Source organism: Tamandua tetradactyla, assembly GCF_023851605.1.
Source record: "Tamandua tetradactyla isolate mTamTet1 chromosome 1 unlocalized genomic scaffold, mTamTet1.pri SUPER_1_unloc_2, whole genome shotgun sequence".
NCBI classification, from domain to species: Eukaryota; Metazoa; Chordata; class Mammalia; order Pilosa; family Myrmecophagidae; genus Tamandua; species Tamandua tetradactyla.
In genome coordinates this window covers 857213-881045 of record NW_027518238.1, presented here as the reverse complement: position 1 = coordinate 881045, position 23833 = coordinate 857213, and the positions used below count along the sequence as shown (strand labels likewise).

Sequence of the window (23833 nt, the reverse complement as noted above, 5' to 3'; positions counted from 1 at the left end):
TGAGTTATAATTTTATCCCAAATTTGGAGGACACACCAATGAAATTATAAGAGAAAAACAATAGGTTGTATTAATCATGAGAAAGAGAAAGAGCTTGAAGAGTAGGAGAAGGAATATAATGCTTTTTTCACTTGCATGATATAGTCACTGTGCTGTCTCAATATGTGACTATTATTATTGCCATAATAATATGGCATGATGTAAAAATAAAAATGTTCTAGATCATAAAGATTATTGGTCTAATTCATATTGTAAAAATAAGAACTTAAATTGTATGTAAAGAACTGAAGCTCACAAAATTTAATAATCTGCTCAAGAACACAGACATAGTGTTCATTGAAATTTGGCACCTGCTGAATGAGCTCTTTGGCCTCTGTAATGCCCTAACCTACATAAATACTTAAGAAACATATCTAGTCTAATACCTGGACTTGGTATTGAAATGCAGTGGGCTTTTACAAACTGACATAAGATAAATTGCCAATTAGAAATTTCCATCCCTCATACTCAAACAGGTTTTCCCAGATTACCTCAGCACTAATATTGGCATGATGAGAGGAAATGACATATCAACAACAGATTTCATTTTCCCTGGACTATTTCCTCATATGAGATATGTCAGCCAGCTTCATTATCTCCATCATTTTCCCAAGTTATATCATTGCCCTCCCTGGAAACACCACCCAGATCCTTCTAATTTGGGTGAAATCCCAATCCTGCCCTAGCAATTACTTGTTCCTAAGCCATCTTTCTGGTATGGACTTAGTTCTCATCTCCAACACCAACCTTAAGATTGTTACTGACTTCTGAGTTCAGAGGAGAGACATCTCATAGATTAGCTGTGGAATACAGATGCAATTGTATGTAGCCATGAAAGGTTCTGAATGTATCCTATTGACCTAATACCCTAGGATCATTCTGTTGTCATTGTCAACCCACTGTCAGCTCAGTTAATATGAATTCCAGAGTCTGTCTGCAGATGGCTATTCTTTCCTGAGTGGTAGGGTTCTTAAATTCCTTGGCCAACACTGTGTATACTATGTATTTTCCATTCTGTGACTCTAGGGATACTCACCATTTCTTCTGTGAAGTCCTGGCTATCTGGAGCCTCTGGATTGATTATGTTTGTTAAAGGAATTGTGTTCCTCCCCATACCCTTTGTACTCATTCTAACCTCCCACAGCCTTAACTTCCTGCATGTCTCTCAAATGCTTTCCCCTGAAGGGTCAAACAAAGCCTGAGCCACATGCTCCTCCCATCTCACAGAACAGAGCCTCTGTACGGGTTCAGGTGTCTTTCACTTTATGAGACCTCCAAAACTCTATTCAGTGCAGGAAAACCAGGTTGTCTCCCTTTTCTGCAACATTCTCACCCTCATTTTGAACCACATTATCTTCAGCCTGTGAGACAGGGAAGTGTTGGGGGCTCTGAGGAAAGCACCGAGGATGAGTATAAGTTCTTAAATACTAGCAGGAAGACTTTACAGTTGTAACAACACATTTTATCAAAGTCTTTCACAAATAGTTTTGGCAAAATAATGGAAAATTTTGATAAAATTTTATTTAAAACCCTGAAAATCACTGCCTCCAAAGTTAGGAAGCAAAATGGCAGATGCAGGATACTGTTGCTTTAATAACATGTAAATGTGGAAATCACAAGATTTTTCCTACAAATTGTCACAGTCAAGACACTAATTCCAAAATTTTGAAATTCAGCTATTTCATGACTTTTTTTTCACATGGGCAGGAGGAACTGGGAATCAAACTCAGGTCTCCAGCATGGCAGACAAGAATTCTGCCACTGAGCCACCATCACACTGCCCTTCATAACATTCTAATGTTACATAGTTTCCAAATTAATTAGTTAGATATATACTTGGGACATAAAAATGTATTTTAAAATTCCATAAGCACCCAGATTTAATAACTTTTAAATTCTGGCATGCATACTTCCAATCCAGTTTCTGTTCTTAAATATAGGCATAAATATAAATATGAACACATAAATATATGCACATATATATGTATTTATAGGTGTGTGTGTCTGTGTGTGATGTAATTGAATATGTACAGATTGAAGAGTTTGGAAAAGAGAAAAAAGTGTAAATAAGAACCATAATTTTTATAATCTAGTTTTTCACTTACCAATATATTGTGATGATTGTGCCTAATAATTCAAAATATATCTAAAATATCCTGTTTACTACTTAATTCCATTAAAATCCACCATCGTTTGCCATTTGATTATCTTCTAAAATTCGTTCTTAATGCAATAATTGATCAAATTGATTGATGAACTAAATGCATGTGTATGCATTTGTCCACAAAAATTGTGACCCAGAAACAGAAAATTTTGTAAATACCTCTTTCTTCTATACATTCTGAATGATCAACAAATAGAATGGGCAATTATTCATGCATTCAACCTTGTAAACACCCATAAAGGTAGCTTTGGTGTAATAGAAAATATACTTGATCTTGATTTAAAATTCCTGGCTTCAAATTTTGGCCCTGAATCTGCCCAATTTCATGACCTTCAATAAAAGACTTACACATGAATTTACCTCTTTCTCTTCATCTAACAGATTGGATTAATAATGCCAAATAATACGCATAAAGTCCTTATCATATTTTAGTGTTCAATAAGTATCTTTAGATATCATTATTGGTAGTATTATCATAAGGAAAAATAAGAGGTGATCTGGAGTTACTCAGATAAATGTGTACTTTGCAGCTTCATTGTGCTGGATAGATACAGATGTTTCCTTTTGACACATGGGGAAAAAGTGAAGCTTTCTCTATTGGGGGAGCCAATGGACTGGAAGATCAAAGTGGACAAAAAGTCTTAAGACATTAGAAGCATAAGAACTGGATGAGGTTCACATGCCATTGGCTCATATCCACAGCAATAGAAATAAGCACCTTCACCTAGCCAAGTTGACAACTTAATCGAACTACCATAGGTCCACCCCTCATCAACTTGGCAACTATATGCATCACCATAAATGATATTCAAGTGGCACAAATTCTCTTCTGGCTGTGGACCTATGAATCTCAAAACAGGCTATCTTGTGCCAATATGTAAAGAAGGGACATTCACCAGATTCTTAGGGAGAAATTGGAAGGAAAATCTGCAGGGTAAACACTACTGGGTTTCAAAGTCTGAAAGTCATTTATTCTTCAGCTTTAGAAAGTGGCAGTCCCACTCTTTCCAAGGGCCTATGCAGTGGCCTCCTTCCAGATCAATCTTGGGGAACATTGAGGGGACCATCTTTTCCTCAGCTCCACTCTCCAAGCATCAGGGCCACTCCTGGGCTCTCTGCCATTTCTGGGGCACACACTCAACCCCTCCATGTGGTGACAGCCAGGCTCTTCCCAGTCCCCCAAGGAGCATGCTGTACCTTCTCCAAGGCCTGAGGCTGCACGACTCTTCCATTACAACAAGGTGGGAGAGTCATCCTTGCCCTTCAGGGTGAACTCACCCTCTCCATACATATGGGTGGGTCCACTCTACTGGCCAATGTTTTTTTGGCCTCAGACCCAAGCTTAATGGTTCTCACTCTGCAAATTCCAATTTGTCCCTTTTGTGGCCACCTTTGTCCAGATTGGCAGTGGTTCTGTTTACACCAACAGCTTCTTCAAGCACTCCAGGAATTCTCCATCATTCTTTCCACAGTTCCTCCAAAATCTTCACCTTAGCCATCAAAAAAAACATTCCAACATAGCTGGTATTTGCAAACTGCAGCAACACCCCACTCTCTGGTACCAGATTCTGTTCTAGTTTGCTAGCTGCCAGAATGCAACACACCAGAGATGGATTAGATTTCAATAAAAGGGGATTTATTTCATTAGTTCTTCAGAGGAAAGGCAGCTAACTTTCAACTGAGGTTCTTTCTTATGTGGGAAGAGACAGGGTGATCTCTCCTGGCCTTTGCTCCAGGCCTCTGGGTTCCAACAACTTTCCCTGGGGTGATTTCTTTCTACATCTCCAAAGGCCTGGGCTGAGCTGCAAGTACTGAGTTGAGGTATGCTGAGCTCCTTGGGCTGTGCTATGTTGAGTCTCTCATTTAAGCACCAGACAATTAAATATCATTCACTGTAGCAGGCACACCTCGTAGCTGACTGTGGATGTAATTAACACCAGATGAGGTTCACATGCCATTGGCTCATGTCCACAGCAATAGAACTAAGCACCTTAACCTAGCCAAGCTGACAAGGGGTGGACTATCATGGTCAGGTTCATGTGTCAACTTGACCAAGTGGTGGTACCTGTTTGTATGGTTAGGCAACTGCTGGCCTGTCTGTTGTGATGAGGACATTTCATAGAATTAAATAATGATCATGTCAGCTGCATCCACAGCTGATTTCATTTGTAATCATCCAAGGGGAGTGTCTTCTGCAATGCATAATGCTTAATCTAATCACTGAAAGCCCTTTAAGGAGGATTCAGAAGAGACAGGCTCTCTTCCTGCTGGTGAACCTCTCTTGTGGAATTCATCCAGACCCTCCATTGGAATCATTGGCTTCACAGCTTGCCCTGTGGATTTTGGACTCTGTGTTTCTATGGTCATGTGAGACACTTTTATAAATTTTATATTTGTGAGTGTTCCCTGTTGATTCTGTTTCTCTACAGAACCCTAACTCATACAGGCACATAACATTTATGATTGTTTTTTTTTTGGTGGATTGTCCCTTTTGTTAACATATAATGCTCTGCTTTGTCTCATAAACTTTTTGTACCGAAAGTTTATCTTGTCTAATATTGTACAGATACCTTAGCTGTTTCTTGGTTACTGCCTGAATTGAATAACTTTCAGCCTTTCATCTACTTGCATCCTTTGGTCTAAGGTGAGTCTATTATGGATAGCATATGAACAAATCATTCATTTATCCATTTTACCAATCTGTGCCTTTTAATTGGAGAGTTTAATACATTAACACACATTGTTCTTACTCTTTAGATAATACTTCAACTATTTTGGCTTTTGGCTTTTATATGTCCTATTGCCTTTTTTTTTTTTTGGTCCTCTAAGGGACTCTTACTGACTATCTTCATCTCTCACTATCCTCCAAGCCTCTCTCCCCTGTCTTTTGTATTCAACTGGCATAAATGCCCTTTAATATTTCTTGCAGGTCAGGAGTCTTGCTAATGAATTCTCTCAGCTTCTGTTTTTTTAATGAATATTTTAAAACTCTCCCTCATTTTTGAAGAATTTTGCCAGTTGAAGAATTCTTGGGTGGCATATTTTCCCTTTCAGTAGTTTAAATTTATCATACCAGTACCATCTCACTTCCATGGTTTCTGAAAAGAAATTTGCACTTAATTTTTTTTCTATATTTTTACTGAGATAGCAGCACACTCCATAAAAGCCATTCAAAGTATAAAATAGATGGTTCACAGTATCACCACACAGATGTGTATTCACCAGCAGGATCATATTTTATACATTTGCGTTACTCCATAAAATGAAAGTTAAAAGGAAAAAAGAAAACCCCAAACATCTGATACATATTATCTCTCTCTCTTACTGATGACTAGTATTGCCATCTATACAGTTTTAAGACTTACAACTGAGGTAGGCTAACTAAGACAGTGTAGTATTGAAAGATTATAGTAAGAGAGTCAGTGGAACAAAAGAAAACATCCTGAAGTAGATCCATACAAACAGAAAACTATTTCTTTGTAATATACTTATCAATCATTATCAGAGATCAGAGCTACTGGATTTCAGTTCCACAACTTCAGGTACTTCCTTCTGGTTATTCTAAAACATTATAATCTATAAAGAAATGTCTATATAATGAGTCAGTAACCACAGTTGTTTACAGAATTCCAAGTTCTCAGTTACACCTCTTTCTTCTCATTTATTTTCATCCTTCAGCATTACCTGGGTAAGGGCCATTTTCATTTTTTCATGCTGGAAAGGGGTATTGGATTTCTGGGATAGATGAATTAATCTGGTTACTTTCCTGGAGTGACTGGTACTTATGGGTTTCAGGACTTATCTTCCCTATGATCAATCTGGAGGATTTAATTTTCTGAGAAAATAAACTTACTAAGCAAACCTTTACATAATCTTAGATAGAGCATAAAGTCATTCCCTCGAGTTCTCAGGAATACTGTTGTTTGTGCTATGGCATACTGTGCTAGTGTGAAATATCTGGTTACAACTTGCATAAGATAGCTTCCAGAATGACTTCTCAACCCAATTTGAAAGTCTTTGCCACTGAAACTTTATTTTATTCCATTTCCTTTTCCTCTTTTAATCACTCTCAACTCATGTGGACAAGGCAAGGATCATCCTGGATATCAAGTCCCACAGTGTTATAGAGGCTTATATCAGTAGAAGTCTTGTCTCATAGATGGGGAACAGTAGTGAGTTTATTTACAGTTGTTGGCATTTAATTTAATTCCAGTTCTGTTGTATGTAATGTACTGCTTTTCTCTTAATGCTTTCAAAATCCTCTGTCTTTGAAAGTTGACATTCTGATTAGTATGTGTCTCAGAGTGGGTTTAGTAGGGTTTATCCAGTTTGGATTTCAATGCATTTGTATCTTTATGTCTTTGATAAGACTTGGGAATGTTTTTTGCCATTATTTCCTTGAATATGCTTTCTGCCTCTTTTCCCTTCTCTTTTACATCTGGGAAACCCATTTCATGCATGTTTGTGAGTTCTATGTTATCATTCAATTCTGAGAGATGCTGCTCAAATTTTTCCATTCCTATTTTTATGTACTTTTTTCTCATTTTTATTTCAGATGTCCTGTCTTATAGGATGAATTCTTACTAATTCTTTCTTCTGCCTGTTCAAAACTGCTGCTGTTTGACTCTAACATATGTTTAATCTCATCTATTTTGCCTTTCTGTTAATTTTATTCCAGGCTATCAAATTCTTACATGCTCACCCAAGTGTCTTCTTAATGCCCTTTAATACACATTTTCCTTCATCTCTGAATTGGTTTAGGATATTTGCTTGAATATCTGTGAGCGGTTGTTCCAGTTTTTACATCTCTCTTTTTAATTTCTTCCTTTGCCTGGCCATGTTCTTGTTTATTAGTATGGCTTGTACTTTTGTGATTATTTGGGCCATTACTTAAGCTGTTGAGATTCTGAAGACTGGTTTCCCTCTCTTGTCTAAGATTTTGTTGTTGATAGGGTTCTGTTACAGCTCTTATATGGCACTGTGCTTGTATTTCCCAGTCAAAACAGCGCCAAGGTCACATGCAGGGGGTGCAGAAGAATTCCAAAGGGACTTGGACAGAGAACCAGGAAAACCACTTCCCAAGATGGCACATTTCAAGCCTTCACAGATGGAACAATTTGGGAACAACAAAGGAAAGATATTTTAGCACTGTCTGCCCTATTTCTATGGCAGTTGGAAATAATGGCATTTCAGGAATCTGCCTGGGTAGGACCAAAAGGAGAGAGACCTAGAAATCCAATTTTGCAGGTCAACTCCTGGACCAGGCTCTGCTGCATCCATCTGTATTCTTGGCAAAGGGAGAATGTCCCCAATTCTTTCAGTCTGTAGTAGTCCACTAGGCAGGAAGTAGGATTATCAGAAGCTTTTTGTCTTGGGGCTTGGGGATGGGCACCATGAGACATGTCCAATTGAGTCATTCATGGCAGCTTCTCTATTTGAGTAAACAATGGTATTCCAGGCACCATGGGTTCCTGTGTGGAATGGGGCAAGGCTGTGGGATCAAAATGTCCAATTTTGTTGAGCAACAAATGTACCAGAACTGTGCCATGTCACCCTGTTTCCAATGTGGCAAGGGACTTCACAAATTCCATTCCACAGCATTCTGACATAGAGGAACTGGGCTGACCAGAAACTACTAGACTCAAGGGTGGGGAGTAAGTGCAAATAGGCACAGCCAAGTGAGTTTCTCACTATAATTTCTCCATCACAATTTCTTTCTCTTCCTCCAGCATGGTGCTCCACTGATCTTTTGAGCCCAGAATGGCAGCTTTTGACAGTTTTTACCTGTCTTCTAGGTGTTTTCACTAAATGGAAACTCTGCACTTCTTATTCCACCATCTTCCACTTTAGAGATTTTTATTGCAAGCTTATAGGACCACCAGTATCCAATTTAATTTCAGCTTATAGGATTCTGTAGATTTGTCTCTGTCTGAAAACTGCTTGATATACCTGTACTTATATGAACTTCCCCATATCAGCGAGGTTGACCTGGTGAATCCCATGACAAGATTCAAGGTGAGACTTGACTCCTGGATACATGACTAAGTAAAGATATGCCTGAAGAAACTCTTGGTATTTGAACAGTGGAGTCTAGGAAATGGTATAACACCATTGTAGAAAAATTACCCCTGACAAAGATCTGATTCTTGGCACTCCATTCTGAGCACTGTCTACCAATAGTGTAGACAGTGTTTGCAGCTTTATCTTTTTACGTGCCCCAAATTTTCCTTCTTCCTGCAAAAAGACAAAATTTTATGGCTTTTCATATGATGTAAATTCAATCAAGGAATGTCTTAGGATTGGTATGGGAGGAGAATGCAGCAAAGGGAAAAGTAAGATCTAGAATATCCATTCCAGATAATTTGAAAAATATTTAAGATTTCTCAGCATCCTTAAAATACAAAATTAAAATTTCTATATTAATTACCAAAATTGCATAAAATAAGAAGTTAATATAAAATATACAATGTGAGAGTCACCATATATGAACAATCTCTTTCATTATGCTCTATACTTTCTCAATGGAGGGGGGAGATTTGTGAATGATTAAGGAAAAATGGCAAAATTAGGAACTAATGAAAGGTTTTATATTTGATGACTATCCTAGACTATTTATTTCATATACCTTCTAATTGGACTTTATGAATCTTCATGTTTCCTAAAGACAATGTATCATTTTGAGAAAACAGTAGAGTTATATGTATTATCAGGAATTTTTAGTGTCATAATATTGGGTGTGGATGATGGCATAGATGCTTTCAGGATATAGCCCCATAAATTTCATTTTCATTATAATGAGAAAACAATTTTTCCATATGTATGTAAAAGTTCATCCAGTTATCAAGTTGACATAACTAGGGTTGGAGTAGGTGGATTTCAGGTCCTTTTGGATGGGATGTACTGAGGAGAGGACAGCATCAGTCTGGGGTTTGCTGTTGGAGTTTAGGCCTGTATCTATTCAGGAGGAAGCCATGGGAAGACTCAAGTTATCATCATATGTGCTTGCCAATGTGTCAAGCACATGAAAGAATGTCTCAGGAACAATTCCAATTTGAAAAGCATGAGCTGAAATGGACAAGGAAACCTTTTCCCACTCTAGGGACAATTGGTAAAATTCAAAAATGCACTGTGGATTGGATCTTTTCATTTTCTGATTTGGGTTTGTGTGGCTACATATGAGAGTGTTCCTATTTTGAGGAAACATACCCTGGTGTATTTTGTGTTAAGGGGTAAATGTGATGAAGGTATAACCATTGGGATTTTGAACAGACCAGGCATTCTTTACATTGTTATTCCAATTTTATAAATAAAATCTATACATTCAATAATTATTTCAAAATCTGTTTAATTACCTTGTCAATATCATGCCATTGAGGGAGAACAAGTTTAAATCCCATTATAGAAACTAAATGTGATAAATCCACATCAGTCAAATTTGTGATACTAAGTCTGAATTTAGTTAAGGAGGGAGTGAGTGAATATTACATGAATGGCCACTTTGTATTCAGTGTTATAAATGATGTTGTGATACTATGGAAGCAGTACTGTATTTGAATTCAATTTTTGCACATGTACTCCTTCACCTGGAAAGTCTGAAAACTGATTGTCCTTTAGGCAAGGCTGAATGCTAAGGAGAAAGGCACTTACTTGTTTCTTGTTAAGTAAAGGCTTTCCCACACAGATGATGTTCCTAAGGATTCATTACAGTGTGACATCTCTTATGTTTTCTAAGGTTAGAATAACAGGCAAAGACATTCTAACATAAATTACATTCATAGGGTTTCTCTCCAGTATGACTGTTCTCATGTTGTCTAAGGTTAAAATATCGACTGAAGGCTTTCCCACACAGATGGCATTCATGTGGTTTCTCTCCAGTGTGAGTTCTTTCATGTTGTTTCAGGCTAGAAGAATGAATGGAAGACTTTATCACATAGATGACATTTATATGTTTTCTCTCCAGTGTGAATTCTGTCATGTACTCTAAGATCAGACCCAAGAGTAAAGGCTTTCCCACATAGATGGCATTCATATGGTTTTTCTCCAGTGTGAGTTCTCTCATGTTTTCTAAAGTAAGAACAATGGGTGGAGACTTTCTGACAGAAGTGACATTCATAGAGTTTCTCCAGTGTGAATTCTCTTGTATTTTATAAGGGAAGAACAACCAGTGAAGACTTTACCACATAGATGACACTCATATGGTTTCTCTCCAGTGTGAATTCTCTCATGATCTCTAAGATGAGACCCAAAAGTAAAGGCTTTCCCACACAGATGGCATTCATATGGTTTCTCTCCAGTGTGAGTTCTACCATGTCGTTTAAGGCTAGAAGAACGAGAGAAGGCTTTCCCACATAGATGGCATTCATATTGTTTCTCTCCAATGTGAGTTCTATCATGCTGTTTAAGGCTAGAAGATTCAGCGAAGGCTCTCCCACATAGATGACATTTATAGGGCTTTTCTCCAGTATGAGTGTTCTCATGTCATTTAAGGTGAAAACAATGGGTGAAGGCTTTCCCACATAGATGACATTCATAGGGTTTCTCTCCAGTATGAGTATTCTCATGTGGTTTAAGGTTAGAATAATGGGTGTAAGCTTTCCCACATAGATGGCATTCATATGGTTTTTCTCCAGTGTGAGTTCTCTCATGTTGTCTCAATTCAGAATATTTAGTAAAGGTTTTTCCAAATAGATGATATTCACAGGGTTCCTCTCCAACATGAGTTCCATTGTAATGTGCATGGCCAGAATTCTGAGCAAAGGATTTCTCAATTAAATGACATTCATATGACTTACTTCCAGGGTGAAAATTCTGTTGTTGATTAAAAGATGATAGAACATTGAGGGCTTTTCCAAATAGATTGCTGAAGTAGGATTTCATTCCTTTGTGAGTTAACACATGTTGAAACACTCTGGAACTATGAGTACAATCTTCTGGCAACTTACTACATATAATACCATTCTTTTGAGTATGAGAATTTTGTTCCTAGGAAGTAGAAGAGAAAATGTAAGAGGTTTGTCCATAGATATCAATCCATATACATCTGAATTCTAAACTAACCAATCAGTGACAATCTCCAATTAAAATATTTCCCAGGTTATTTATGAATCATTTTATTCTTCTGCATGTACAGAGATCTACTCTTTTGTAGCTTCTCAACTGCAGAACTTTCTAATCAGTCTTGAAGATTTTATAATGTTTCAGAGATTGAGTAGATGAGCTGTATTTATAGAATTATGTTTTCATATATAAGGAAGGTTATATTATTGGGCTCAAATGAATTGTTTTCTATATTCAAATTATCACAGACTTTTCCTAGATTCAAACTTAAACCAACTTAAAGTTAAGTGACTGTACCGAATTTTAATTTATTCCACTTCCAGGTATCTATCTGGAAGACCAGGGTTACAGCCATAATGCTTACCAATGACATGATGGTAGATATGTCTTTTTTGCAGATATGATGCACAGATAGCATTTCTTGTTCTTTAACACTACCTTCCCTGCCTGAAAGAACTGAAAAACCAATTAATTTCTAGACCAGCATTAGGAAGATGAATATGTTGAAGTAGCACACATAGACATATAATTTTTCCTAAAATGACAATCATCTGAGAAAGAATATCAAATTAAGGATTACTTGAGGTAGTAGAAACCTTTATATGACACTATCAATTAGAAAATATTTTCAAGATTTAATTATAAGAAAAATTATTTCAAAAATATGTTGAGTAGCTAAAGAGAGGGAAAAGCATTGAAGCCAAGGATGAGAAAAGGGCTGTAAGTGAAAGCTTAAATCCAATTGTCCATAGACGTCTATTTTGTCAATGCCAATGACATTTGAATACAAAGTGATAAGTACTTGATACTTTGAACTGAGGAAATTTCCCCAATATGTACATGCTCATTTCAGAAAATATAACTTGCAGAAATTTGCAGGTGATATTTGAGTCACTCATTGACAAATTTCCTCCTTGTCCTGAATACACGTTCCAAGGAAGTGCTTACCTGAATTTTGGTTCTGAAAAAATCCAATTCCTTCTTCACACAGTCCTGCCCCTTGAACCAACTTTCAAGCTACATCTGATTTACAGACTTGATATCCTGTTTATGGGGAAAAATACAAGAAATTTAGAGTTCTGTGCACTTAACAGTATGTTATCATGAAGTCTAGTGAAGGTGATTGTGTAGTTTGCAAGCTATTGGAATGCAATATACTAGAACTGGAGTTAGTTTTATAAAGTTGAATTTAATAATTTACAATTTTACAGTTCTAAGGACATAAAAGTGTCCAACTTAAGATATTAACAAAAGATTGCCTTTGCTCAAGAAAGGCCAATGGATCAGAAACACCTGTCAGCTAGGTAGGCACATGGCTGGTGTATGCTGGTCACATGCTCCTGGGCTCAATTGTTTTCAGCCTCTGTTCTTGTGGATATTATTCAATTTGCTTCTTCAGGGCTGGCATTCACCTCTTGGCTTCCCTTGGCCCTACCCAGGTTCTGTCTTGCTTACCATCTTATGGCACCTTCTACTGGGCTCCAAGCATCTCCAAATATCTGTGTCCCTATTCTCCATGTGTCTGCCTCTCAGTTAGACCTGCTGTGAAATTTCTGTTGGATTTGATGTTTCTGTCATTTCTGATTCTCTCCATAATATTCTCTCTTTTAAAAGGTTCCAGTAAACTAATCAAGACCTACCTGAAATGGGTTGAGTCACATCTCCATCTAATCAAAAGTCAAACTCACAATTGGACATGCCCCATCTCTGTGGAGATGATCTAATCAAAATTTCCAACCTAGACTTATTGAACCAGGATTAAAATAGATGCTCCCACAAGACTAGATCAGAATTAAAACATAGCTTTTCTGGGGTACATAACATTGTCAAACTGGCACATTGCAACCTCTGGGCCCCCAAAAAGACATGTGTTTTCAATATATGAAACAAATTCACTCCATCACAATATCACAAAAGCCTTAAACCATTTCAGTAACAAATCAAATACATTAAGATGTTAAAGCAAGTAAAAATTCTCAATGAAGTCAATTATAGACATGGTCTGCTCTAAGGCATAAATTCTACTCTGGCTCTGGACCTGTGAAATTTAGAGCAAGTTATCTGCTGTCAATATACAAAAGTAGGAAAGTCATAGGATACATGTTTCCATTGCTATAGGGAGATAAAAAAATAAAATGGAGCCACTGTACTCATACAGTTCTGGAAACCCACATGCATTCTCCATTAGATTTAAAATTCTGAGAGGTATATATACTTTGGGTTTTAGAAAGCAGCATTCCACCCTTTTCAAGAGCCTGTGAAGTGGCCCTATTCTCTCTCCAAATGTTGGGTTTGTTGCAAAACTGAAGTTCTTTAGGAGCAACATCTTTTTCTCAGCTTCACCTTCTCCATACCTGGGACAGCACCCAGGATCTCTGCCACCTTGGTGGCACATGGTCAACCCCTCCAGAACAATGGTGTGTCAGCTGGGCTCCTGCCAATCCCTAGTTAATGGACTCCTCCCTTTCTAAGGCCTGCAGTGGCACAACTCTTCCTGAACAATGAAGCAGAAGGTCTGCCCTCTGCTTCCAGGTCAAATGCACCCTCTCCATATGTATGGATGGGCTCACTTTCCTGGCCCAAGTTTTCCTATCTCCAGACTTTAGCTTCCATGGCTCTGCCTCTGAAGACATTTTACCTCTACATTATTCTCTTTATACCAGACAGGCAATGGTTCCAATTATACAGATTCCATAGTACTTCTGTTCATTTTCTCTGAAGTATACTGGGATCAAGTGATCACACAAAAGGACCTATCACAAGTCATTTTTGGATACTCTCTCCAATCCTTGCTTGTCCTGTAATGCCTGAGTAACTTCCACGCATGGATAAATTCTCATATGGGATGTAGCCTCATCAAAATTTAATACAAACAATTGTTCACATGTGAAGGAATGAATCAGATTTAAGAATATTCTTTTTTTGCAGTACATACAGCTTTAAACCACTATCATGAGTGAAAAAGAATATAACTATTGAAGGTCAGCCACGAGGAAAGTACCTGGAACATAGAATATTGACCATTTTTCACCATCAAAGTGTTAAATCTTGATCTTGTGCCCAAATATAGTGAGAACTTCTGGTTGCTGAGCTAAGTTCAAGAACAGACTGCAGAACACTCTATATTTTCAGACAAGGAAAATTCTAGATTTCCATAATGGTTCATTATGATTTTGACAAAGAATTCAAAAACATTGTGATGGTTAAGTTCATATGTCAACTTGGCCATGTGAGGGTGCCCAGTTTTCTGGTCAAGTAAGCACTGGCATAACCATTACTTCAAAGAAATTTCATGGATGATTAATAAATTAAGGGCTGGTTGTTCTAGTTTGCTAGCTGCTGGAATGCAATATACCAGAAACAGAATGGCTTTTAACAAGGGGAATTTAATGAGTTGCTAGTTTACAGTTCTAAGGCTGAGAAAATATCCACTTAAAACAATTCTATAGAAATGTCCAGTCAAAAGTATCCATCCAGGGATGGATTGGTTCTAGAAGACCAATGAAGTTCAGAGTTTCTCTCTCAAGTGGAAGGGCACATGGTGAACACAGTCAGGGCTTCTCTCTTGGCTGGAAGGGCACATGGCGAATATGGCATCATCTGCCAACTTTCTCCTCTGGCTTCTGGTTTCATGATGCTCCCCAGGAGGCGTTTTCCTTCTTCATCTGCTTCATGGTGCTGCAGCACTCTCTGCTCTCTCTGAATCTCTCATTCTCCAAAATATTTCCTCTTTTATAGGACTCCAATAAACCAATCATGACCCACTCAAATGGGTGGAGACATGTCACCCCCTAATTCAATTTAAAAAACATTTTTGACTAAATCACATCAATGAGGGAGATGATCTCATTACAGTTTCAAATATACAGTTTTTAATAGGAATTATTCTACCCTTATGAATTGGGATTCATATTAAAACATGGCTTTTCTTAGGGGGCATACTTCCTTTCAAACCAGCACACTGGTTTACTAAATCATTACTTGGTTTATTGCATCTATGGCTAATTACATCTATTATCAAATAAGGGAATGTCTTCCACAAAGAGAGAATTGAATTAGCTGGATTTAATTCAATTTGTTGAAGACTTTTAAGGGAGAAGAGAGAACTTCCATGTCTTTTTCAGCCAGTGAGCCCCTCCTTGAGAGTTCATTGATGACCTTCATTTGAGTTTCCAGCTAGTGCCTACCTTATAAAATTTTGACTCATGCATCCACACAGTTGGTGTGAGATACTTGTATAAAATCTCATATTTATAGATATCTTCTGTTGGCTCCATTTCTCTGGAGAACACTGAGTAATACAATAAGTTCCCTTGGAACATTCTAATTTAATGTGGAAAATGATATGCCTGTTGTGTTATTACTATCATCTGAATCCACACAAAATCCCTAGAGCACAATAATTATTTAGGACATATTTAATATCCTTATTTATCCTCATAGAAAATACTCATTGTATTTCCAACATTGTGCTGAGTGTCTAAAATTGAGTAAAAAATACATGGAATTTGTGTTCACAAAGATTATATTTTAGTTAGGGGGAAAACTAGATGTAAATAATAAGTAAAGAGACAAAAATCTTAGATAGTTTTTCATGTTATGAAATAACATAGAATGTGAATATAATGTAAAATCTAAAACAATATAAACAAGCTGTTCTAGACACTTCTTAAGAGAATTAGATAGGTAAGTTTGATACTCACCCACTGAGAGCAAATGACTGATATTCTCCAGCATCACATCTCTGAACAGCCTTCTCTGGGATGAATCCAGAATGACCCACTCTGCCTGAGTAAATTCTATAACTACATCTTTCAATTTCAGTAACTCCTAAAAACATCAGAGATACAAGTGTTCAGAAAGGGCCATCTGCCAATATTCAGAGTACAATGATTGGGAGCATGAACTAAGGAATTGGTAACTGTTGCAGAAAGCTCAAATTGCATTTGTGTTTCAAGTCAGATGATTCTCAATATTGAACAACTGTCTTTCACAGGTGTGGACACATACATATACACATTGATTATTTGACTCAATTATTTTAAAAAGTCTCAAAAACACATGGTTTAATATAATCTTGACATTTCCCACTAAACTGGTCATTATGACTTACAGATGGTGAGGTATAATTTGCATTTCAGCATTAATAACAAAACATTTCCTCCCTATTTCAAGTAAATATACAGACTCATCACAGGACAATGAATACCCATGCATTGCCACTTTTATAACTATAGTTAGATTACTGCCCCAGTTGACCTGTTTTCTCTCATCTATGACACCATTTCACAAACAGTTTGAAATGTTGAAAGATCTAATGAGCCTATGTGTAAAGTACTTTGCATCTGAACATAATATACAGCTATATTATTCAATAGAATGGCAGCAAACTTTGCAGCTAAGTATAACATATACAGAACTAAATAGGTATCATGGATAAGTTGGAACAGTGTATGCTGCCTCATTAAATTTTCCATAACTTCAGGAATTTATCATGAAATACAAGTATGGATCAGTGGCTCACTTCAAAGACTTCTGAAACTCCTATACCAAAGGATGATCCTAGCTGCCCTTTCCAGGGATATGAGATCATTCAAACTCAATTTTCCTTGGGATCTTCAAAACCCATGTTCATCCTCTCTTTAATATCTTCACCTCCTCTTTATGTTCAAGAATGAAAGAAGGCCCTCAAATGATTCTAGTCTCTCCATTTCATCACAAAATTTCTCAGGGCCATGAATTTTACTTTACCTACTATACTCCTGAATGCAAGCTAACATTAAAGAAACAACACTTCTTTTTATTACTTCTATTTACAAAATTTGAATAAATTGCTTAAAATAATGGGAAAAGAGCAATGAGAACAAAAAGAAAGGGAAAATTTTAGGTATCCATTTTGAAAGTTTTTAAAATGTTCAAATATATGATATTAAAACTTTAGGAAATTATGATTTGAGGAAAATAAATGTTTCCTCTTTTCCTTCTATTAACTAATCCTCACATTTGCTTCTCTCAGCAATGCAAAAGCCTCCACCTAAGCAACTGCAACCCTGTACTGATGAACTCACTTGCTGAACACCAGCTTCCCTACCAACTATAAATATCTGCTATTACTCAATTCTATCAACTAAACTCACTGTACATCTAAGCCATTTGCAGGCATTAACAGGATCAATGAGTACATTATTTCTCTAAAGAGGACATGGGCTGAATGAGAACAAAACCCTCTCAGTTCTTCAGTGAATACAGAGTCTTAATGGAGTCTGCATCAAACTTGTGCTGGAGAGATTACTTATTGATGAATGATCATTGAGCCAGTTTGAGAGGATTGATGTACCCTTGAAAACCCATGTTTTAATCATAATCAATCTTGTGAGAGCAATGTGTCTTCTAATCCCTATTCATTATTATAGGTTCAAAGCATGATTAGATTATCATTACAGAGATATGACTCAATCAATTGTGGGTACTAAATTTGATTAGATGGATCTACCAGGGTCTTGATTAGTTTGCTGGAATCCTATATAAGAGGAGCCATTTCAGACAGGGTCCCTTTTGAGAACAAGAAGAGAGGTACAGAACCATGACAGAAGGATGAGAGAACCACAGAGTCTACCAGCCAGCAACCTTTGGAGAATAAGAAGGAAAATGCCTCCCAGGAAGTTTCATGAAGCAAGAGGTCTGGAAAGAGAGCCAGCAGATGACACCATGTTTGCCATATGCCCTTCCAGCTGAGAGAGAAATGCTGAATGTCATCAACTTTCTTGAAAAGTTATCTTTACCTGGATGTCTTAGATTGGACATTTCCATAGATATATTTTAACTGGACAATTTCACAGCCTTAAAACTGTAAACTAGCAACTTATTAAATTAACATTTTAAAAGCCATTCTTTTGATTCTGGTATTTTCCATCATGTCAGCTAGCAAAGTAGAACAGATTTTGGCATCAGAGAAGTGGGGTGCTGCAATTTACAAATACCAAACATGTTGGAGTGGCTTTTTAAATGGATAAGGGGGAGATTCTGGAAGAGTTGTGGGCAGCTTGATAGAGAAGGCCTAGAATGCTTTGAAGAGACTGTTGGTAAAAATGTGGACTCTAAAGATACTTCTGATAAGGCCTTAGACAGAAATGAGATATGTGTTATTGCAAACTGCAAAGAATATAATCCTTGATTTAAAATGGCAGATAATATGGCACAATTGACCTGTGGATTTGGATGGAAGGCAGATTTTAAAATCCATGAACTTGGTAATTTAGTAGAAGAGATTTCCAAATTAAATATGGAAAGTGCAAACTAGTTTCTCCTCACATCTTATAGCAAAATGCAACAGGAAAGAGATAAGCTGAAACTGAATTCTTGGGTACACAGAAATCAGATGCTGATTTTCTGGAAAATTCTGAGCTTCTGGAAAGGGGGACCCCAGAGTATACTGCCCCACATAAAGATTTAACCAAATGTGGAGACCACCATCCATTTCAGAGGGAGCCAGGATTGGACATGAAGTTATCCATGACAGATTTGTGGAAATTCCTTATGTCTGATGGACATGATCTGAGACTATTTTATAGAAAGCCAATGAAAATGTGGCAGGAGCTGTGTAAAAAGAACCATGGGCAATCAGGACAGAGAGGGACAGAGAATGGACATATTGGAGGAAAAATAACTTCAAAGGTAGAATCATGGAGGCTGAGATCTGAAGTCAAGAAGCCTCAGGCTTAGGAGAGTGGACCCATCCAAGCATGTGGAGACAGTGAGTTTGCCCCAAAGAAAGAGGATGGATCTTCCACCTCATTGCAGTGGAAGACTGGTGATGACTCAGGCATTGGAGAGGCTACAGCACACTCTTTGGGGATAGGGGAGAGTAGGGCTGCAACCACATGGAGTTGAGTGTGTATCCTAAAGCTTACAGTGAGGCTGGGTGTGGCCCTGCTGCTTAGAGAGGGTGGAGCTGAGTAAAAGGTGGCCTCTCCAGTGTCTCCCAATGTTGAATTCAGAGAGGCAAGCATAGGCCTGTAGAAAGGGTGGGACTGCTGCTTTCTAAAGCCTCAAAGATAAATGACTCTCAGATTTGAAATCTAATGGAATTTGCCCTACAGGTTTTTGAGACTGCTTGGGTCCTGTGACCCATGTGCTCCTTCATCCCTATGGAAATGGGTACATATATCCTATTACTGTTCCTCCTTTTATGTTGGCAGCAAATAACTTGTTTGAGTTTCACACTTGTTTAGTTTCACAGGTCCAGACTCAGAAGAAAATTTTGCCTTATAACTGTCCATGCCTGTAGCTGACTTTTATGAGACTTTTATTGGTTTTAACCTTGTATTGTATTTGTAATGTTACTGAAATGGTTTAAGGTTCTCTGACATTGTAATGGAATGAATGTATTTGGTATATGGGGAAAACATCCTTTTTAGGGTCCAGAGGGTGGAATGTGCTAGGTTGAAAGGATTTATGTGCCATAGAAAAACAGAAACTATGTTTTAACCCTAATCAATGTTGTGAGAACAACAGCTTCTTCTAATCCTTTTCCATACTACAGGTTGGAAATTTAAACAGCAAACTTGAACAATCACCATCCCAGAGGCCAGGATAAATATAACCTTAGCTCAGATCCTTGAATTGATTCTAAATGAGATTAGAATATTGTTCTAGTTTGTTAGCTGCCAGAATACAATATCCCAGAAATGGAACAGCTTTTAAAAAGGAGAATTTAATAAATTGCTAGTTTACAGTTCTAAGGCTATGAAATTGTCTAAATTAAAACAAGTCTATAGAAATGTCCAATCTAAGGCATCCAGATAAAGATAACTTGGTTCAAGAAGGTGATGACATTCAGCATTTCTCTCTCAGTTGGTGGGCAAATGTAGTGTCTGCTAACTTTCTCTCCAGGCCTCTTGCTTCATGAAGCTCCTTGGGAGGTATTTTTCTTCTTCATCTCCAAAGGTCAATGGCTTGTGGATTTTCTGCTTCATGTGAGTATGTCATTCTGAAGCATTCCCCAAAATGCTTCTTCTTTTAAAAGATTCCACTAAACTAATCAAGATCCATACAGAATGGGTGGAAACATGACTCCATCTAACCAAGTATAATACTTACAAATGATTGCCCACATCTCCATGAAGATAACTTAATCAAGTTTCCAACCTATATTGGTGAATAGGGATTAGAAGAAAACATTGCCCCTACAAGATTGATTAGGATTCAAGCATGGCTTTTCTAGGGCACATAAATCCTTTGAAACTAGCACAAATATCTATGCCCATCTGCTGAAAACACATGGTTAATTTCAGTAAAAAGAAGTATTCCTTACTCACCAGTGGCTGCATGGTCAACAGCTCAGCTGAGAATTGTCTTCCTCTGGGTTTACACTCACAACAAGATAAGCACTAGGGGTAAGAAAAACTGAGACTGTAGAAAGAAGCTATTAGATTCTGGACTTATCATTGACTTCCAGGCACAACTCTCATGACTCTTAATCCTTCACCTGGGAATAACCCCAATCCAAGAAGCAGGAACATGAAATATGCTCTAAGAGAATAACTTCCTTGTACAGATAAGATGAAAATCATTGAGTTCTATATCTTCATCAGCCCATGGTTTTCAGAGATTTTCCATTCCCTTCCTGACTCAAAATATTGGTCTGCACATCCAGAGAAATCACTGTGGATTTCTATCAATATGTCTGGCTTCTGAAATATCCACCCCCATCCTCTCAACTCTCACCCCTGTCCTACACTGCCTGGTAGCTGTCCTTCTGAGGATATTTGCCTGAAATTTTCCTGGTTCTTCCACATTAAATGTCTAATACTTATTTATGATCTCATCCTGCTGGATTGAGATAACCAAGAAACTATGCATTTTATTATCAAGGATTTGTTCCACTTTGAGAGATCAATGGACAGCTGCTGTATTACAAATATATTCCTGAAAATCCCTTGCATCAAAAAGTAACATATGGACATGTGTCATAACATCTCACAATCCTGATAGGTTCAAGAGGCTCAAATAGAATTAAGGATTTGGAATAAAACCAAACTTCACTTTGAAATTAGTAAAATGGCAGTTGACATCTTATATTATATTAATAGTTTTCAGTTGTAACAGCTTTCATTTCATAATTTATAGATGTGGAAGATCTTCTATGTTTTAAATTTTTATTAACATCATTAATAATTATATAATTATTTCATGGACAAATGATGATATTTTCTGAAAACAGATTAACTTATGCATTTGTTCCTGAATTCACATGAACAACATTGTATTAAATGTGTTTGGAGAATTACATTTATTTAATCTTTAAATTAGCCATATTGATTAAGGCAGATTTACCTATTTAACAAATTAAATGAAAAGAGGTTCAGAAACCTTAGAAAACCAGAAACTTTTCTAAGGTTTGTAATCTTAGAAAAGTACATGGTTAGAAAAAGACACAGCCAGAGTTTAAATTTTTTCTGCTTGCTTCCCAGTTCAAATTCATTAAGGCTTACACCATTACTTGAATGCCACCTCTCATTTCAATAGTCAGATGATGCACCTTATTGTGAAAATCTCCTTTTCATATAGTTTGTTCTCACAGTTATGTCCCATACCCAGGTTCCCCTCCAATGTGAGAACTTTCATAAAATTGAATCCACAACCCAAACATAAACTTCTGGCTCACTGATGTTTACTATCCAACATAACTTACACTTACTTACATCAATATATATATTTACTGAGAACAATATTTCTTATGTCTTGCCTTGTCCCTGCTCCATACAGAGATGACTAAGATGTTGAGCCAGGTTTAAACATTGAGTTCCTTCCCTTCAGGGCACTCATAAAATTTGTTATTATTCATGTATTAGTTCATTTGTCTATGCTTCCTACTAGTCTAAATTCATGAATTTATTCCTTGAATGATTTTAGGTAAGTTTCCCTGAGAAAAGTACTAATGAATTTTGAATCTAGAGAAAGCATTTGTCCACTATAACCTAACCTGACCTCAAATAGCCTGGGCCTAAGTGCCTGAGTCAAATTCAATAATTAGAATGTAAATAATGACTGTCCTTTTTGGTTAAAATTCTCTTCCTTATAAAACAGAGCCCAAACAGGCCAAAAAGGCAAGTAAATCAATACTTACTGATGATGCTTTCATCAAACTCCACACTCAGAGGTTCTTTATCAGTCTAGAAAAGGTAACATTTTCATGGAGGACTCTCCTTTAATGAAGTTGACAGTGTGATCAGTCTATAATCCAAAACATACTCTCATTAATTCAGATGAAAGATACATATAATCAACACATGCCTTCTTTAACACCATCATTACCATCAAATTACATAAATTATGCAGATATCCTTTCATTCCTCCTAAAATCCAAAAACCAACCTGTATATTTTTTCCCAGAGAACTCACTCCTCAGTGATTTTTATATGCTGTGTAAGTACTCTGGCGAATCTACAGGTAGAAGGGCTCTACTACTCTTCATCTATAAAATGGCTTGTAATCAACCACCACTTCTAAGGATGTGAACATTAGTGTAGTCTATATAGGAAATATTTTTGCTGAAAAACATATACTCAAATAAAAATACATTCATTTGCTTTTTTGTGCATGGGCAGGTGAATGTCATATATATAGAATCATACAGAATGAGGCATTTTGAATGTGACTTATCTTTCACCTAGCATTATGTATTTGAGATCCATCCTTGCTGTATGCATAATGTTGCTGAGTGGTGTTTCATTGTATGAATGTACCACAGTTTAACCATTCACCAGTTGAAGGATTCTTAGATTATTTCCCAATTTGGGGCAATTATGCATAAGGCTGCTATAAACATTTGTATACAGATTTGTTTGTTAACCTAGGTTTTCATTTTTTTAAAATAAATGGCTAGGTGTGGAAATTTGGGTTATATGATATATGTGATATACATATGTTTAATTTTTCAACCATCAGACTTATCCCAAGTTTCTGTACAATTTTGCATTTTTACCAGCGATATATGAGAGTTTCAGTTGCTTTTCATTTTAGCCAAAATTAGGTATTGTAAATATTTTTAAAAGCCAGTCTAGAGTAGTGTGATGGTGGCTCAGTGGCAGAATTTTTGCCTACCATGCCGGAGGTTTGAGGTTTCCCTTTCATCTGGGAAGGCACATGGTTATGTCTGCTAGCTTTCTCTCCTTTCAAATGGATTCTGGATTTCAGAGAGCTTCTGAAGGGGTATTTTCTTTCTGCACAAGTGTTTCTCTCTGTGTTGGCTCTGAAGCATTTTCTAAATTGGTTCTCTCTTAAAAGACTTCAGTAAATGACCCAGCTTGAATGTATGGAGCCACATCTCCATGGAAAGAACCTAATTAAAGGTCCCACCCACAATTGGGTGGCTTAAATCTCCATGGATACAACTTAATAAAAAATAATCCACCCAACAGATGAGTAAAAGTTAAGGACATAAATAATTACATAATGGGTGGGATGAGGGGTAAAAAGTTTGGGTAGATTGCAATAGTATTGGTAAATGAGGAGGGGCTAAGGGTATGGAATTTGTGATTTTTTCTTTTCATTTCTTTTTCTGAAGTGATA

At 37.0% G+C, this 23833-nt stretch overlaps 1 protein-coding gene and 1 long non-coding RNA gene across 5 annotated transcripts in view; one reads left to right on the top strand and one right to left on the bottom strand.

Annotated features, from left to right (window-relative positions):
- Positions 1 to 23833, top strand: part of LOC143672710 (uncharacterized) — a 425488-nt gene that overhangs the window by 232307 nt on the left and 169348 nt on the right. The gene's annotated exons all lie outside the window — the stretch shown is intronic.
- Positions 2747 to 22710, bottom strand: LOC143672712 (uncharacterized). The gene is given in 7 exon segments (XM_077147262.1): positions 2747 to 10124; positions 10376 to 11185; positions 11625 to 11707; positions 12209 to 12304; positions 15964 to 16090; positions 20578 to 20649; positions 22389 to 22710. Coding segments are annotated over 7 exon segments (1368 nt in total). The 5' UTR covers positions 22404 to 22710; the 3' UTR covers positions 2747 to 9959.